Source organism: Oenanthe melanoleuca, chromosome 18 (assembly GCF_029582105.1).
Source record: "Oenanthe melanoleuca isolate GR-GAL-2019-014 chromosome 18, OMel1.0, whole genome shotgun sequence".
Taxonomy (NCBI): domain Eukaryota; kingdom Metazoa; phylum Chordata; class Aves; order Passeriformes; family Muscicapidae; genus Oenanthe; species Oenanthe melanoleuca.
The window spans coordinates 6,551,556-6,568,388 of NC_079351.1; the positions used below are offsets into that span (position 1 = coordinate 6,551,556).

The window sequence follows — 16,833 nt, forward strand, 5'->3', positions numbered from 1 at the left end:
GTTCTGGCCTTTTTTCCAGTTCTGCTCAGCTTTGGGCAAATCTGTCCATCTCTGAAAGCCTCTTCCTACAGGGAAGGTTTGGTTCCCTGGTGGTTGCCTGGATCCCAGGCACTGCTTCAGTCGAGGCTCGCAGCAGAGTTTGAATCCCTCTGCATGGGTGAGAGTTGGGGTGAGCTGGGAGAGGCACTGGGAGCAGTGGGGGGATAAGGAGGCCTGGGCTGCTTGTCCTGAGCAAATCAGGCACTGGGGTGACAGTGGCCACACTCCCAGGCAGGATCAGGAGGAGGGAGGAATGCTCTGCCTGGCACATGGGGAGAGTGGAGGTGCCACATGGGCAGGGCTGGGCACTGGGACACCAGGACACAGCTCTGTCACCACATCACTGCTGTGGTGCTGAGACTCACACTGAGCATTAACCTCACTGGAGGTGACTGGGACTCACCAGGGGAGATTATCTGAGGAAGCCTGGAGCACAGGGAACAGGATAAAGCTGATCCTCCATGGACTTCAAGCAGCAGGAGACAAGCTTATGCCATTTGATACTAAGGACACAACTAGGCAAAACTATCAAAAGGGTAAAATATGCCCCACTGTTTAATAGAACTTAGTCTTAATGGATGTTAGTGGAAAACAAAACACATGATTAACACAAACAGAGCAGATGGTTTAAAATCTGTTGTCAGTCTGGTGATTACATGGGCTATTTTTTCCCCTCACTGTCTAGCTGCACGGAGCAGGTGCAGCTGGGGTCAGTTAGTCCCAGTTGCAGTGTACATAACTTACACACCATACAGTAGCTTCAAAATAGAGATCTAGAGCTCAAAAAATAGGCATTCTTCTGCAAAATCAAATGTTTAGTTCCCTTATTGACAATGAGAGCAGCGTTCTGCTGCCCTCAGGTGGCTCAGACAGCGGCAGCTCCACCCCAATGTCCTCTTATCCCTGACCCAAGACTTGCAGTTCTGGTTAGTAAATATATAGAATAAATCACATTTTAAATATATACATTGGCCTTTAAAAAAAAACAAAACATTTACAGTTTATCAACATATGAAAAAAAATAACTGGGCTTGTCCCAGGTTGACTTGTGAGAGTAAAAATCAGCTTTAAAAGGTTTCTCTGAACCTCTTTGTAAAGTGCCACTGGTTGTAGCTATTTAAAAACATCATGTCCATGATGTGGCACTCAGACACAGGCAGTGGATACACTCAGTGTGGGACAGAAATCAGAGCCAGGGGAGAAGTGTCCTTACCCTCCTCACACTGACCTCAAGTCCTGGACAATGATGGGATTTTAGGTTTTTTCAGGGTTTTTTGTCTTTGCTTTTCAGCCCAGAAACGAGGCTGGCACCTCTTGCCTGCCCAGCCCACGGCATAGCTGCCCTCAGGAGCAGAGACCTGCAGGAATGTTCAGGTGGGCTTTGCTCCCCTTCCTATGCAACAGCACAGGGGCTGCAAACAATCCAACCCAGCTGCAAACTCCCAAAGGATTGGGAAACAGCTGCCTTCTCAGCCACCTTCTCCCTCCAGTTTGGTTTTGCATTGGTGATTTTAATTTTTTTTTTTTAAAGGGAAATATGCAGAATTTTCTTTCCCTTTGTTTGAAATTTTCGTAGCAAATGGCACTTCAGCACAATCTTTGGTTCCCTTCTGGTGCTCCGATGCTTTCATTTGCTTGGCATGCCGAACACGAGCCAAGTTCCGGGCTCTTGGACATATTTAGCCATGCACTAGTGAGCAGATCCTGCGAGAGAAATCTGTCTGGGAGCCATGCAGCCGCTACTCCTGCCTGGATGCAGAGAGCTCTCACTGCAGCCAGGGGCTGTGGCTGCATCCAGCAGGCAGGAGCTGCTCCCCAGCCGAATTCCCGGTGCAGCCGGGGTCAGCTCCCCCGCCGGGCTGCAGAGCTGTGAGCGAGGATCACTCCCAAACTGCTACTGTTGAACAATGCTCACGGCGGGGTTTGTGCCAGCAGCTCCCCACAGGGAGGGGCACTGCCAAAAGGGAATGTTTTCTCCCAAAAAAAGGGATAAGGGAGGGGAGAAAAAAAATTTTAAAACTGTTAATCATGCTGCTGCTGCTGTACTCTGGAAGGAGCAGGGTGGGGGTTTGCACAGGCACAGTGTTGGCAGAGGGCAAACTCCATTGAGCAGCATGATCCAGACGGACTGGCCCAAATTCCCAGGTTTTTGGCACTGCCATCACCATCCTGATCGCTCTGGGAAGGGGCAGGAAGGCTCCCGTGTCCGGCAGGGCTGTGGCAGAACATCCCCTGCTCTGCAGGCTGGGCCAGCCCCACCTCGAGGGGTCTGTGCAGGGATTTCCATCCACTCGGATTTCACGCTGCCCGAGGCTGAGGCGTTTGGAAAAGCGGCAAATAAAGCAGAAAGGTTCCTCCTCGCTCTGCAAGCTGCCAAACTGCGACAACCCCGTCTTCTTTGAGCTGCTGTCGGGCCTGGCCAGGGCTGTGGCTGCACAGTGAATCGCCAGCTCGGTGCTGGCTGCCCGGGGAGGTCTCTCCTGTGACACATTGTTGGCAGGGGATAAATAATAAGAGGCAGGACTCGACAATGCAGTGGGGAAAGAGAAAAGTCCCTTTGGAGGCTCCTCAGCTGTGTGCAAGGGAGCAAGGGCTTCTCCATGGCCTCCAGGGCTGTATGTGCAGCCCCTCTGGGCCCTCCTCCTGCTGCCAGTCTGGTGGGAAATGCCTGACCCCTCGGAAACCGGCCCAAGGCCACGCTGTCAGATGTGACACGGAGCCAGGGGTGGGCAGGGAGAGCAGCTTTGTTCCCAGCCGCAGTGCAGAGCGTGGGGAGGAGGCGGCTGCAGAGACCTGCAGGCACCGCTGGTGCCGGATCCGCTCTCCCCCATCACCAGGGGCACTGGTGGAGCGGCCGGACGCGGGGAGGGGAAGGAGGGAGCAAGCCTCAGTCCAGCATTGCATCCAGCTGGTCAGCCAGGTCGTCAAACATGTTGCTGATGTCTTCCAAGATGTTCTTGGCCGAGTGCATGGTCCCAGGGTGGCTGGAGAGGAAAGGGAGAGAGTCAAAGCACTGCTCAAAGGCTGCAGGTGCTGATGGGGAAGGTTTGGCCAGGCTGGACCTTACCCAGCAGCAGGAGCTCAGCACAGAGCTGGGCTTGAGCGTGTGTGAGCTGTGTGGTGCAGGCATGATGTGCCCATACACAGCTCTTTTCCTGCCCTTCCTGGGACCTTCCCAACCCCACCTCGAGGGGCCCAGCATCTTCCTCACCTCTCTGCCTCCTCCACAGTGATCTTCTTCTCGGCCACCTGCAGCGTGGCAGCCAGGCTGGAGCTGCTCTGCTCCTGCCGCTGCTGGGCTAGGGTGGCCCCTGGGGCAGCTGCCAAAGGCTTTGCTGAGATCTTGCTGCCCGTTTCCAGCATCAGAGAGCTGGGACTGGGCAGGGACCCAATCACATCCGGCACCGCCTCGGTGGCCGCCCAGGGAGCAACGGTGTGGCGGGAGGGCTGCAGGACCTGCTGGTAGATGGTCTTGGGTCCAGAGAAGACGAGCTTGGTGGATGCCACAGAGGTGTGCTTGGCAGGGACATCTGCAAAGGGAGGGGACTCATGGTAGGTGGTGGCACAGGAACTCCTCACCTCCCACACCAACACGGGAGGGAGCCCCACCACCACCTTGGAGACGGACATACCTGGCGTGGGTGTCCTCACTACAGCCGTGCCTACCAGCTCTGTGGGGCTGGGGGCTTTGGTGGGGCTTGGGGCCTTCTTCATGCCTTTCTCCAGCGACAAGATGCTTTTCTCTATCTCGGCAATCCTGAACTCCACGCTGTCATCGTCGAAGGCATCCCCAGCCAGCGCGGGCCGCGGTGCCAGTGCTGGGGCGGGGGGGCCTGCGATGCTCACAGCCTGGGCCTGTGCGTACTGGGGTGTGGGGCTGCCCCCCGGCTCCGCCTGCCCCGCCATGCTGAACGCCTTCAGCACCGCCTGCAGCGGCTCCCGCTCCCTGAAGCGCGGCCGGCGCTTCACCGTGTCCGACTCGGTCAGGTTGAACTCCAGCACGGGCGGCTCCTTGGGCACAGCGGGGGCTGCCGGCTCCTTCCCAGAGGAGCCCTGGGGCTCTGCCGGCTGGGAACCAGGCTCCGTGTCCGGCACGGCTGCCTCGGCCTTGGAATGGCCGCTGGGCTTTGGCCGCTGTTTGATGGTTAAATTGCCTTCTTCTGCAAAGGGGATGCACTCACTGGAGCTGTTCTGGGACGATGAAGAGGAGACCCCTGGCTTGGCCTCCTCCTCTGTGTCTGAGCAGGCATCCTCCTGCTCACCCTGTGCAGCCACCTCTGTCATAGGAGCGCTGGGCTCACTCACTGTCCGCCTCCGTGGCTTGCTGCTCTCAAAGGGGTCCCTGCTGCCATCGGAGACTGTGGCACTGCTGGCATCACTGCCATTGTGGGACCCCCCACCCACATCTGCCCGGGGGACACAGTCCTGAGTCAGGTGCAGCGGTTTTGGGGCCAGGAGGGGCTTGGACGGACTCAGGGATGTTCCCTCCAGCGCAGCCGCCAGGCTCTTCACTGTCCTGCCACGGCCGGCATCACTGGGGGTGGCACCTGCGTCAGCCACATCCTGAGTGGCTGTGGGCTGGCGCTCAGGGCTGGGGGGCTGCTCGCCGTCCGCCTCAGCAGCGAGGGCGCTGGACACGGAGCTGAGGCGCTTGGGGGGCGGCGGCGGAGGGCCCTTGCGCTTGGCCCGGATGGCGAAGGACTGGCTGCGGGTCACCTTGGCATCCGCCTGCGCGCAGGCCCGCGGCATCTGGCTGCGGCCCGGCCGCCGTGTCAGCGTGGCGTAGGAGCCCAGGGTGCTGCTGGGGGCCCCCTCCTCCTCCTCGTGCTCGCCATCCGACAGCGCGTAGCGGTTCAGGCTGTGCGAGCGCTTCTTGTGCTTCAAGCCTTCGCCCCCGTTGTGCTGCTCCCCGGCCGTGGGGGCTGTGCTGGGTGGCTCCGTGGGGCTGCACTGGCTGTGCAGGTAGGAGAAGCCCTTTTGGGCTGATGTCTGCAGGCTGCTCTTCTGTCCAGGGGAGACAGAGGGGTATGGGTGTGCCTTGGGCTGCTCTGCTCCCAGGACAGACGGGGCCGTTGGGGATTTCAGGGAGACGTGTGGGTACATGAAGACGTAGGGGGCTGTTCCCTTGCAGGGAGTCTGGGGAGGAGTACAGGGAGTAACTGCTGGCGTCCCGGCTCCTTTCTGAGCCACAGGCCGTGTGTACTGATCCGTGCCTTCGGGCAGGTTCCTCTCCTTGAGAGGGCTGCCCCCAGCGCCGTTGGCAAAGCCGTTCAGCCCCTCGGGGGACACGAGTTTCCCATAGGGCTCGGGGCTGGGCAGGCTGGCCGGGCTCTCCTTGCTGCGGGGAGGGGCACAGGACTGGCCACTGCTGCTGCTGCTCTCGCCGCTGCCCAGGCTCTCCTGCGAGGGGCTGGAGAGGCGCCGGGACAGCACGTTGTCCTGAGAGTGCCCCGAGCCCCGCGAGCGCACCCCGATGCTCTCCTGGCTCCGTGACATTCCCTGGCTGCTCTTGATGCCGAGCGTGTCGTGGCAGCTGTTGGACATGGCTGTCTGCAGCTCATAGCTGAGCTCACTGTCCTGGAAGGTTGTCATTTTGGGTGTGTGTGGGGACTGGCACTCCCCATTCTCCAGGGACTCAATGGTGACAATGTCCAGGGAACCGGGGACTTTGCGTCTAGCCAGAGTTGCTTCTGCTTGGTTGAGGCTTTTGCGGAGGTCTCTGAGCTTCTTGACAGCCAACATGATCTTCTTCTGGTGGCCTGCAGGAAGGAAAGGGACATTGGGTCAGCTCCAGCCTTCAAGGCCTGTTTCCAGGCCAAGAAGAGTAGTAGTTATGTCACACACTGGAGCAAAGGCCTCAGGGTTATCTAAACCCTGCCTATGGGAGGAGACAAACTACTGCTGGCATCTACCTAGCTAGGCCCAGCTCCAGCTGGCCAAAGAGAGTTCTTAGGGACAGCCAGGAACTGCCCTTTCTGGGTGCTCAAGGCATGCCTGCACCTCCCAGCCTGAGGGAGAATGGGGCATGGGGACCTGGGTGGGAAACTTGGCTGCCCTGGGCCACCCCAGCATGGCAGGAGAGACTCACCCAGCTTGTTGATGCCAATCTCTTGCAGATCCTCCCAGGTCAGGTCTGTCACGATGGTGATGGAATCATAGCCATTGTTCACCAGCTTTTTGTGGTATTGGGGCAACCCAATGGCACTAAGCCAGTCCATCAGGTCAGCCTGGAAAGAGTATGGAGCCACTGCCATGAGCATCAAGGAATGGGCAGCACCTTCAGCATCCCCTCCCTGTGTTTTTAGGGTATCTCTGACTGCTTTAAAGCAGTCAAAGCTATTTACTTACAGATCTCTGTGTCTATCCTGGGGTCAGAGAGCTCTGAGAAAAGACCTGAAGAAAGGAAGTGACTAAAGCCTCAGTGCCAGGGACTCACCGGGATGTAGTTGGGCAGCCACTCAGCGATGCTGAGCTGCCCGATTTCTGTGGAGATCTTTTTCCTGTGGCCTGGTTTGGTCACGCCAATGGCTGTCAGATCCTAGGGGAGCAGAGTGGGGCTGTGCTCAGCAGTGCTCAGGGAGCTTGGGGCAGTGTGCAGCCACTGCTGGCAGCTCTGGAGGGGAAGGACCTGCCTCACCTCCGGGGTCATGCGGCTGATGGTGGGGACGTCGTAGCCAGCGTTCAGGAAGTTGACAGTGTACGACTCCAGCTGGAACTCACGCAGCCAGTTGTAAATGGCTTCTGCATCCTGGGGAGAGGACAGGACATAGAACAGCCCATGATGGTGGCTGCAGGGGCTGGAAGAACCTGACTGCTCCAGGCAAGATGACAGGATCTCCCTGGGCACACTTGTGTCCTGAAGACCCAGATCCCTGTGTCCCTGGTGCAGTGAGAGCTGGGCTGAGTGCCCCAAACATGGCCAGCTCACCCAGCACACCATTCCCCAGCTGTTCCAGTTACCTTCCCCTCAAGGAGCTGCTCAGGACGTAAGAACTGGTGGGAGAAGACCCTGTCTCCAGGGGGGCAGCTGCCTGGGGTCTGGAATCCCTGTGGCCCTGGCAGAAAGGAGAAAGGAGAATTGTCATAGGGGCACATGAACAATGAACAGCTCCTAGGACTGTGGGGACAGCTGTCCCCAAGGCCCCATGGAGTTGGGACAGTCCTCACCTGCTGGGGAGGTCCCATTGTGTGGCTCTGATCCCAAAAGGTGTTGCTGGATGTTGTCACCAGTGGAGGGTAGAGGCTGAGAGACAGAAGGAAGGACCCATCTCTGGACACCAGCTTTATCACACCCCCAGGAGCAGAGTGGGGGTCCCCATGCTGGGCTGCTGGTCACAGCTTCACCCAGCAACAGGCTGGCCCCCAGCTACAGATATGGGCAGGATTTGGCTTGGGGCCTTTTATTATCATCTCAGGTGACACAGGATATGATGGAGGTGCTGTGTGATGCCAACCACAGCCTCCAGCTCCACTCAAAAAAGCCAGCTGTGTTTTGGTGAACAACTGAGATGCCCCAGGAGCATCTCCCTGCTGAGTCCCGGCTGCAAGTAGCTGTTTGGTGTAGGATACTCAACTCCAACAGATCCTCCTTTGCTAGGAGGGGGCATGGAAGGGGATGGGGCTCCATCTCCAGCCTGAGCCAGCACAGGGAAGCAGCACAGGCAGCAGGGGTTGGTGCCTACCCTGGCATTCTCGATGAGGATGCTGGTGCTCTGGCCGTTGGTGCCCTCAGTGCTCTGGCCGCTGCCGGCGCTGCGGATGCTGCCAATGCTGCCCTCACTGCCCACACTGTTCCTGTCTCCTGCTGCTTAGGATGAGTAGGGAGACTGTCAGCAGCTCCCCAGGATTGGGGGTGACACAGGGCACAGAGGTCACCAGCACGGACCTGTGTGCCAACACACTGATGCCACTGATCTCCCACAGGATCCCTCCAGCCACAGACAGTGCATCAGTTCCCTCCCACCTCCCAGCATGCACAACACAGACAGGGTGACCTGGGCTGGCACAGGACACACAGAGGGCTGAGATACAGGGAGAGAATGGGCTGCTCTAAGGGCTCCCCAAAACTCCCTTTTTGTGCATCTGCACCCTCTCATCTGTCTGCTTCCCCATGGAGAGGTGGAAGGAGAGTCTCCCCCTGTGCCCCTGGCCAGGCAGGGCCAGGAACAGGGGAAGGTCCCCAGCCCCTCTCCCTCCCCAGGTGCTCCCCTGACCTGAGCTGTCAGGACCTGGGGCCGTCCGGGTTAGGGTGAGGTGACCAAAGGCCGCTGGGCCACTCGGGGCTGCCGGGTGTGGACACTCGTCGGGGAGGTGCTGCAGCCCCCCAGGGGGGGCTGGGAGAGCCCCGGGGGGACCCTGGCGCTGCTGCACGGGTGCCACACGGGGGACAACCATGCCTGCATTCAAAGACAAAACACACGTGGTCAGAGCTCATGCAGGAGGCAGGGATGGGGGGTAGAGCTGAGCCACAGTCCCTAAGGTAGTGTCCCAACCATGGTGACACCCCCTGAGTCCTTCCCTTCCCCCCTAGCTAGCCAGAGCTGCAGGGCCTGTCTGACAGGAGGTGCTGGGAAGTGTGGGAAGGTTTCACACAGGGGACTGTCCCCAGCATGCCCAGGATGGCCACTGACCTGTCCGCTTGCTGATGACTTCAGCAATGGAGGGCGGGAAGTACCCGACCCGGTCGGTGCCTTTCTGGGCGTCGTGGATGTGCCCCTTCCATCGGCCATCGGGATGCTGCTCCAGGACCTGCCATGGGACAAGATGGATGGGGCTGGTACCCAGGGCCATGGTGGGCCAGGGGGATGCAGAGCAGAGAGCAGCCTCACCGTGATAACGTCTCCTGCTCGGACGTTAAGAGCAGTTGGGTCGTGGAGGTTCCAAAAATCCTTCAAAGCTCGGACCTTCAGGATTCCTGATGCCTCTGAAGGCAAGGGACAGAGGAAGAAAGAAGGCACCAGAGCATAGGGAGGAAAGAGAGGAGTCCAGGGAGGGCAGAAGGAGAAAGCAAAAGCAAGGAGAGGAGAGAAGAAAACATTAATAGTGTGGAAAGGAACTCAATCCCCAGACACTGCCCCATATATAGGATGGGGGCACATGTGAGAGGGGACTGAGATGCTGGCACTGATTCAGGAGGAGCACTGGGAGCCCAGGCAGGTCTCAGGGGGAAAAAACCCCTCTCAGTGCCATCCCCACCTCACCTCTCAACAGCTGCTTGATGTCCTTGCTGGCGTGTGAGGTGGTGAACTGGTTGACGATGTCCAGCGCTGTCTGGTTGTAGGTGTTCCTGATGTTCACATCAACACCACCCTGCCCAGGAGGAAACATGGTCAAGGCCAGATCCCTCCCTGCCACCAGAGTCAAAGGAGGCAAGGGACCGAGGGGGAAGGGTGCTGGGTGACCCCCAGGGGCTGTCTCCCCATTCAGCCCTGTTCCCCTGTGCTCACCTCCAGCAGGAGCCGCACCACCTCTGTTTTGCCATAGAGAGCGGCCTCATGAAGGGCTGTGCCTGTCTTTGTCTGCTTGTTGATCTCGATCCCGGCCTTCAGCAGCTGCCTGGTGGGAAGGAGGAAGAGGCATGAACAGCATGACATGAACATCAGGGCCACGCACTTGGCTGCTTTATGATGGGAAGGGGACAACAGCTTGCACTTGCTTTGGGGACAAGGGGCTGAAGCTCGCAGGAGGAAAGTGTGTTTGGGAGGAAGTGGGACTGAAGCCGTGATGGGTTTCTCCAGCATAAAGGAGGGAGTTACCTGATGATCTCCTTGTGCCCGTTCTTGGCTGCCAAGTGCAGAGGAGTGGTGTAGTTGGGGTCAGTGGCATCCTTGGATTGTCCCTCCAGCAGGGCAACACACAGATGGCTGTTGAGCAGCAGCTGAGCCACCTGCATGAGACACTGGTAAGCAATGGGGTGCAGGTACCCCCACCTGCATCCTCCCAGTGAAGAGATCATCCTTGGGGCCAGCCCACCACTGCCCATCCTGCCACTCCCTTCCATCCACAGCCCCAGGCTTGGCTGGAGCTGGACAGTGCTTGGCATGGCCACCCTGTCGTGAGGTTCTGTAAAAGGTCACAACAGCCAGAAACAGTCTTCCCATAATCGGGCTTTTCAGACCAAGCCCTAAAAACCTAGTCTCTCCAGCCCAGAGCAACTCTCAACATCTCAGGGCAACCCAGAGGCACAGAAGAGTTATTTTTACTGCCCTGTTTATAGCTGCAGACATTATAGATACTCCAAAAATGGAAACATCCCCCTGATCCCCTCCCAGTGGGGCACAGAGCAGTCTGGCTGGCCATGCTCCAGCCCAATCCAGTGGTGCTGGCTGGGCCAGGGTCTCCCAGAGCACGGTGTGGCCCTGTCCCCAAGAACTGCGCTGGGGACTTGGAGCAGGGCTGGATGCTCAGAGCTTGCTGGATTAGCCAGCTCAGCCTATCCATGCTTAACCGTGAGCAAAGCTGGGGTGGGTGGGGGAAGGCTGTGGAGAACCAGGAACAACAATTCCTGGCTTCACTCCCAGTGTATTACTGCCCTGCTGTGAGGTCAGGGGCAAAACCCACAGCTCCCAGGTTCAGATCTGGCTGTGTCTGGCCATGGGAGGAGGCAGGTGCTGCCTGCCAGGCTCTGAGTCTCGTGGTGGAGGGAGAGCAGTTGTGGCCAGACCCTGCACTTTGCTCCCAGAGTCAGTGGGCTCCAGAGCTGCCCCTGGAGAAGCCCTTGGTGCAGAGCAGAGCCCACAGCACCCACCTTCAGCCGCCCGAACTCGCAGGCCAAGTCCAGCGGGGTTTTCTTCGCCTTGTTGATGAGGCACGGGTTGGACTGGTGCTGGAGCAGCATCTCCGACTGCAGGGGAGCAACGCGGTGAGGGGCTCAGCATCACCCTGCAGGGCAGGGTGTGCCCCCTCCCAGCACCCCAGAGAGCCCCAGGGCGGCTCTGGGCTCTCACTTACCACCTCGTAGTGGCCGTACTGCGCTGAGAGGTGCAGCGGGATCTGCCCGTCCAGCGAGGCCATGTTGACGGAGGCGGCGGCGCGCAGCAGCACCCGCACGGGCTCCAGGCGGCCCTGCCAGGCCGCGTAGTGCAGGGGCCGCATCCCTGTGGGCAGCGGGGTCAGCAGGGCCGGACACGGCCCCCGGCAGCCTCGGGGGCTGAGCTGGCAGCCTCGGGGGCCGTGCCTGCGGGTCACCCCTTACCATTGCTGTCCTTGATGTCGACAGTGGCCTGTGCCTCCAGCAGCAGCGAGATGAGGTCCAGGCTGCCACCCAGGGCTGCGTGGTGCAGTGCTGAGAACCTGTGGCACAAGGGAGGGCTCAGCCCGGCCCTCAGCCCCGCTGTGCTGTCCCCACAGCCCCAAGGGAGGGCTCAGCCCGGCCCTCAGCCCCGCTGTGCTGTCCCCACAGCCCCCAAGGAAAGGCTCAGCCCCGCTGTGCTGTCCCCACAGCCCCCCCACCATGGGGACATGGGATGAGGGCTGGGATTGTCACTGGCTGTTCACGGCTATGTCCTCCCTGATTCCCCACTCCCAGTGCCTCAGGTTCCCCACAGCAAAACACTGATAAATCCCTCCAAGTTGTCTGTATCCCAGAGCTCAGTGATGGATGCAGGCACACTGTGTACCTTGGGAAACCCCAGGGAGACGAGTCCCTCACTCCATGCCCTGTGTTGGGGGAAACAACCAGGATGGAGAGAGATGCATCTCCCCTCTCCATGGAGCAGCCAGGCAGCCCCAATGCTGCTCACAGCATCTGGCAAACACATCAGCCCCGTGACCACTCCTGCCCCCTCTTCCAGCTGCCCCCTCCCCATGCCAGCAGGGCTGCCAGGAGCCCATGGCAGAGCGTGGGAGGCCGCTGGTAATGAAAGAGCCCAGTGTGCTGGGGCTGTGAAAGGGGCCTGTCTGCCTGGCACTCCCCTGAGCCATCACGTGAAAGGCCAAGGCCAAGGAGGGGTCCCTGTGCCACTGGGGATTAGCCCGTGAGCCACTCCAAGGGACATGGGGGGGCTCCTGCCAGCACCAGCCTGGAGCTCTCATGGGCTCTGCAGTGTCCAAACCCCACTCACCCAACCCATCCTCTCCAAGCCCTGAACAAGGTGATTTCAAGGACACCGCCAGCACCACGGCTCTCCCAGGACATACACTGCCATCCCCGTGCTTGTGTCTCACTTCCCCATCATCCTCTTCCTGTGCTCCAGCAAAACCCTGCCCGTGACCCTCAGGCAGCCCAGTTCCCACCATCAGCCCTCCTGGAGCTGCCCAAGCACAAAGCCTGTGCCCTATCAGAATCAGATCATTGCTTCTATTATTAAATTCTTTTTCTATTAAGCTCCATCTGTACAGTATTATTTTAAGACAGAGCCATCCTGCACGTTCCCAACCCCCCGCTGGCCTGTTAGGACTCATCATGGACACCTCTTCCTACAGAGTCCTCCAAAAGAAAACATGGAGAAATTAGGTACAACAACAGCACATAAAAACAATGCTAATGACTGACAGGTCAGAGTTAATTCAATAAGAATAATGTGCTTATTTATTTTATGGGCCTTTGTGGTTTCTTTAACTCTCAGTACCCAGCTTATTAAGTACTTGGATTTTGGAAGTGATGAACTACACAAATATGCTGTGGTCACTTGGCAACCTCATATTTTCCTTCTCTAACTCCCCCTAAAACAATGGGATTTTGCTTTTGGATATTAAACAGAGGCACGAGCACGTGCAGGCGCTGAGGCTGCCCGGGTGCTCCTCTGGGCTTCAACCAGGGGGACACGGGGCACTGGCTGGACACACTGCCATCCCAGTTCAACCCCAACCCTACAGAGGGGCACTTGATTTATGATTTATGAAGGATTTTCAGGGACTGAGCAAAGCCCTCAGCTTAGATCCAGGCAGGCAGTGGCTCTGCCTGTGCAGGGCTTGTCCTGGCTCTGGGATGTTGATGTGCTCTCCAGCTCCCCTGGAAAGCTGTACCATACCCTGAGCTGCAGGACTGACTGGATACAGGGGAGAGGAGCCCTCCCCAGGCTGGCAGCAGCACCCAGCACCCTCCAGAGCAGCACTCACCCATCTGCATCCTGGTAGTTCACGTTCAGGCGCTTGGCAGATCCCAGGAGCTCTGCAGAGACAAGAGGTGAAGATCAGGGCAGGAGGCAGAGCCTGCAGGCACCCAGATGAACCCCAGATGAACCCCACACCCACCTCCCAGCGCGCAGAACAGCGCCTGGCCCATCCCGGGGGTCTCTCCTCTGCTCTCCTCTGCCTTCAATTCACCTCCACAAACCCTCGGTGGGCTGACCCAGCTCCAGCTTAGCACTTTCCTCCCTTCATCTCTCCTGCCCCTCATCCATGTGTGCCCCCGGGATGGGTCGGACCCTGCAGCTCCTGCCACCCCAGCTTGGCAGAACAGCGAGTGCTTCCCTCCCCTTTATAGGCACTGACACCCCAAAACTGCTGAGTGGGGCCATTTTGCCCCTGTGCCCACCACTGCCACTGAGGCCTGGCCCACAGACCACATGGTTGGCATTTTTATGGCCAGGGCAGAGGCTGAAGCTTTTAGCTGTGAATGCAAGGATTGTGCTACCTTGGATATCCCCATCCCCCTGCCCAGCCCTCCCTCCTCTTCAGGGACCCAAGGATTGTGCCACCTTGGATATCCCTATCCCCCTGCCCATCCCTCCCTCCCCTTTGGGGACCACTGGGCAGCAGAGGATGCTCAGCCCACCCTCAGCATATGCACCCCCAGTGCACCCCCAGCCCCTTGCTCCTTCCCACAATTAATTCGAATGGATTCTTTCCTCCCACACAGAGAGGACATTTTATTCTACACTGAGGGGTTGAGAGCGGATTAACATCTCTGGAATTCATCGGCCAAGTCAAAAGGGACAGAAAGGGGAAGGTATGTGGGGGGGCCAAGAAATGCCACTGCTCCTCCTCTGCCTTTCCAGGCAGCCACATCACCAAGCCAGGCAGGATTAAATGCTGTGAACGGTTTCTGTGCTTTTTCCTACAGAAAATCAAAGTCTGAGTGCCATGCTCTGAGCCTGGGGTGAAACAGCTGCTCAAACCCCACTCTACTGTGGTGGGGTACTGGGGAAGGAGCCCCCTTCCTCACAGCCAGGTAGATCTCCAGGGCTGAAGATCCCTCTCCTTTTCCTTCCTCTCCTCCTCCTCAATTCCCTTCTCTTCTCCCTCTCTCCCAAGATCTCTGCCCACCTTGCATGGCAGATCCCATATAAAGCCATACTGGGCTGTGTGACCTCTCTGCTGGAAAAGAAGAGCTGAAGAGGGGCTGGCTCATTCATCATGCAAATGGATAATTAAAGGAAACCAAGGACCAGGCTGTTCATTACTGCAATTTACACTGTTTTGTAAACAGCCTAATTAACACAAAATGGGCTTGGAGTGGCTGCTGGTGAAGGACTCATGACTCCTCACCACAGCTGAGGGGATCAGGACAGGATCACCCTAATTACCTCTTCCAGGGACTGTTTGTCTTTGAGCCTCAGCCACCAATCCAACAGCCCTTCCCAAAGGAACTGGCTCCCAAAGCCATCACTCAGCAGAGCTCCCACTTTCCCCTCCCAGCCCCAAGAGCCCAGGGTCTTCATCAAGGACAAGTCGCTTTCCTTTAGCTCAGCAGCCAGGAAAAAATAACATTTCACTTGTAAATTGGCCACTTCTGATCTGAGTCCTGGAGAACTGTAACCACTGGGATTGCTCCCATCATCTGCAGCTGAAAAATGCCACTGGGAAAGGGTTGGAAAGGGGAGGAGGAAGAAAGGTCCTTACTCAGGGCAGAAGGGGCAGACCCTCAGTGATGACCACTAGGAGTGCAATGCTGGGAAAAGAGAGGGGCTGGATGGAGATGGCCAGGTGAGTGCCAGCACCTCCAAAGGAGGCAGAAAAATTCCACAACCCCTGGGGGCTGGTCCTGGAGTTGAACAATGCTCACAATTTGAAGGAGAGTTCACCCCAAAATCCCATCCCCAATCCCATTTTTGAGGGGACTGAGCTGGCCAGTGGGGTCCAGTAAGAAGGGCTGGGATGTCCCAGGACATGGTGAGTGTCCCTGCCTGCTTCCAGACAGCTGTCAGCATCCACATCTCCCTGAGCAACATTCCTCAGATTCATTCCCTGCTCCAACAGCCCAGCCAGGTCAGGACACAGGGCAGGACCACACGGACATGGTGCAGGTGGCTGAGAAAGAAGCAGGTCACAAATAGCAGAGCCAGAAGCAGCATTCCCTTTGGGGGGTCTTCCTAAATTCTTGGATCCACCTTGGGCAAGAAAGGAAGTAGTTCATCCCTGGTTTGCAGCTGGGTCAATCACTGCTTGGAGAGCTGGACGGTTTTCAGCAAGGCTGGAAGGCGAAGTGTGGGTGGAAAAGTGTTTGGATACCCAGCATAAAGGCATGGGAAAGGAGAGGGATGGGGGGAAGCAGAGCACAGCCAGGCAGCTGGGACCCCTCCACCAGTGCCATCCTGCTGCACAGCCTCAAACTCCAGGGACTGGTGACAGGAAGGCAGCTGATGGACATTTCCCTGCATCCCTCTTCCTCATTCCACCCATGTGCTCCTTTTGACCAATTCCCCAGGTTTTCGCTGCATTTCTTCAGCCCCTTCTCTCCCCGTTGGTGCCCAGGCTACCCATCCTTTTCCACACAGATGCTCTGGAGCTCAGCAGAGGCTGGGCCAAGCTGTTCCCAAACCCACAGCCCTCCCAGGCTGGCCTGTTCAGCTTTGGCCAGGGGGCTGCAGAGCTGGGCAGGGTTAATGCAGACACAGCACTGGGATAGTGCAGCCAGACCCTTCCCAGCCACATCATCACCCCGTTGGGTTTGCACTGGGGTGGGGGCACTCTCAGGCCTCACCCACGAGCTGCATTCCCCACCAGGAGCACACTCACATCCGAAAAAATGAACCCAGAACACGGACCCAGCGCTGAAATACAAAACACCCTGAAGGGGTTATTTATTTATTTCCAGGGAAACCCCAGGTGAGCGCATCCCAAGGGTTAACTCCACCGAGGGGCCTGCCCGGCCCGGCCCGGCCCGGCCCGCGCTGCGCGGCGCCGCCGGCACAGGACGAGGCTCCGAGCGCAGGGCCGGGCCTGAGCGCGGCCTCGAGGGAGCCAGCGAGCTTCTGTGCGGCGTCTGGCTGCCAAGCGGCAGCGGGAAGCACCTCCGGAACGCTCCGGCAAATTGCTTACAAATGTCGGGCCGGCCGCCGGCCGTGGCGAAGGCAGCGCGGCCGCCCAGCGCCAGAGGGGCCGGGACCCTCATCCCTGGCACGGCCCGGCTGCGGCCCTCGGATCTCCACAGCCCCGCTCGGCGCATTCCCGAGCAGCCCCTCTGCCCGTGCCTCAGTTTCCCCGCGGGTCCACTGCCAGGCTGGGCTGGGCTCCCCGTGGGGTGCGGGGGGTACGCGGGGAGCGGCCGGCCGGCTCGGGCACCTCACCCGCCGCGCTGGCAGCCGGCCCGGCACGAACCGTATTTACCCCCCCGAGGCACTCGCCTGGCGCCGGCTGTGCCGGCTGCGTGGAGCCAGGCGTGCCCTCGCCCGGCCCAGCGCCCCTGTGCCAGCACAGCGGGCACCCTGAGTCAGCCCCTGCCCTCCGAGGGAGCGCTCCTGCCCGCGGGGACAGCCCTGGGCTGCACCGCCAGCTCCTGCAGACCCACGCCATCCCTCCGAGCGCTCCTCGGGAAGCGGCGACACGTGCTCGCCTGGGTTTGGCTGCGGAAGGAAATGCCCAAATATCCCGTGGTCCTGCCCTTTGGAGACTCCTGCCCTGGCTCTCACA

At 58.8% G+C, this 16,833-nt stretch overlaps 1 protein-coding gene across 8 annotated transcripts in view; it reads right to left on the reverse strand.

The window, feature by feature from the left end:
• Positions 1-565: 565 nt before the first annotated feature.
• CASKIN2 (CASK interacting protein 2) overlaps positions 566-16,833 on the reverse strand; it is a 52,337-nt gene continuing 36,069 nt past the window's right edge. For 4 of the 8 annotated variants that reach the window (XM_056506142.1, XM_056506139.1, XM_056506141.1 and 1 more), the window contains exons 3-20: positions 13,099-13,150; positions 11,234-11,331; positions 10,990-11,135; positions 10,787-10,882; positions 9,795-9,925; positions 9,486-9,594; positions 9,240-9,348; positions 8,868-8,962; positions 8,670-8,787; positions 8,253-8,435; positions 7,722-7,843; positions 7,207-7,282; positions 7,000-7,094; positions 6,677-6,787; positions 6,476-6,577; positions 6,128-6,266; positions 3,251-5,798; positions 566-3,023 (exon numbers count right to left, since the gene is read on the reverse strand). In XM_056506142.1, coding sequence (XP_056362117.1) covers positions 2,927-3,023; positions 3,251-5,798; positions 6,128-6,266; positions 6,476-6,577; positions 6,677-6,787; positions 7,000-7,094; positions 7,207-7,282; positions 7,722-7,843; positions 8,253-8,435; positions 8,670-8,787; positions 8,868-8,962; positions 9,240-9,348; positions 9,486-9,594; positions 9,795-9,925; positions 10,787-10,882; positions 10,990-11,135; positions 11,234-11,331; positions 13,099-13,150 — 4,427 coding nt within the window. In that variant the 3' untranslated portion in view covers positions 566-2,926. The remainder of the gene's footprint in view (positions 3,024-3,250; positions 5,799-6,127; positions 6,267-6,475; positions 6,578-6,676; positions 6,788-6,999; positions 7,095-7,206; positions 7,283-7,721; positions 7,844-8,252; positions 8,436-8,669; positions 8,788-8,867; positions 8,963-9,239; positions 9,349-9,485; positions 9,595-9,794; positions 9,926-10,786; positions 10,883-10,989; positions 11,136-11,233; positions 11,332-13,098; positions 13,151-16,833) is intronic. The other 4 variants (XM_056506144.1, XM_056506145.1, XM_056506143.1 and 1 more) reach the window with 4 other exon arrangements.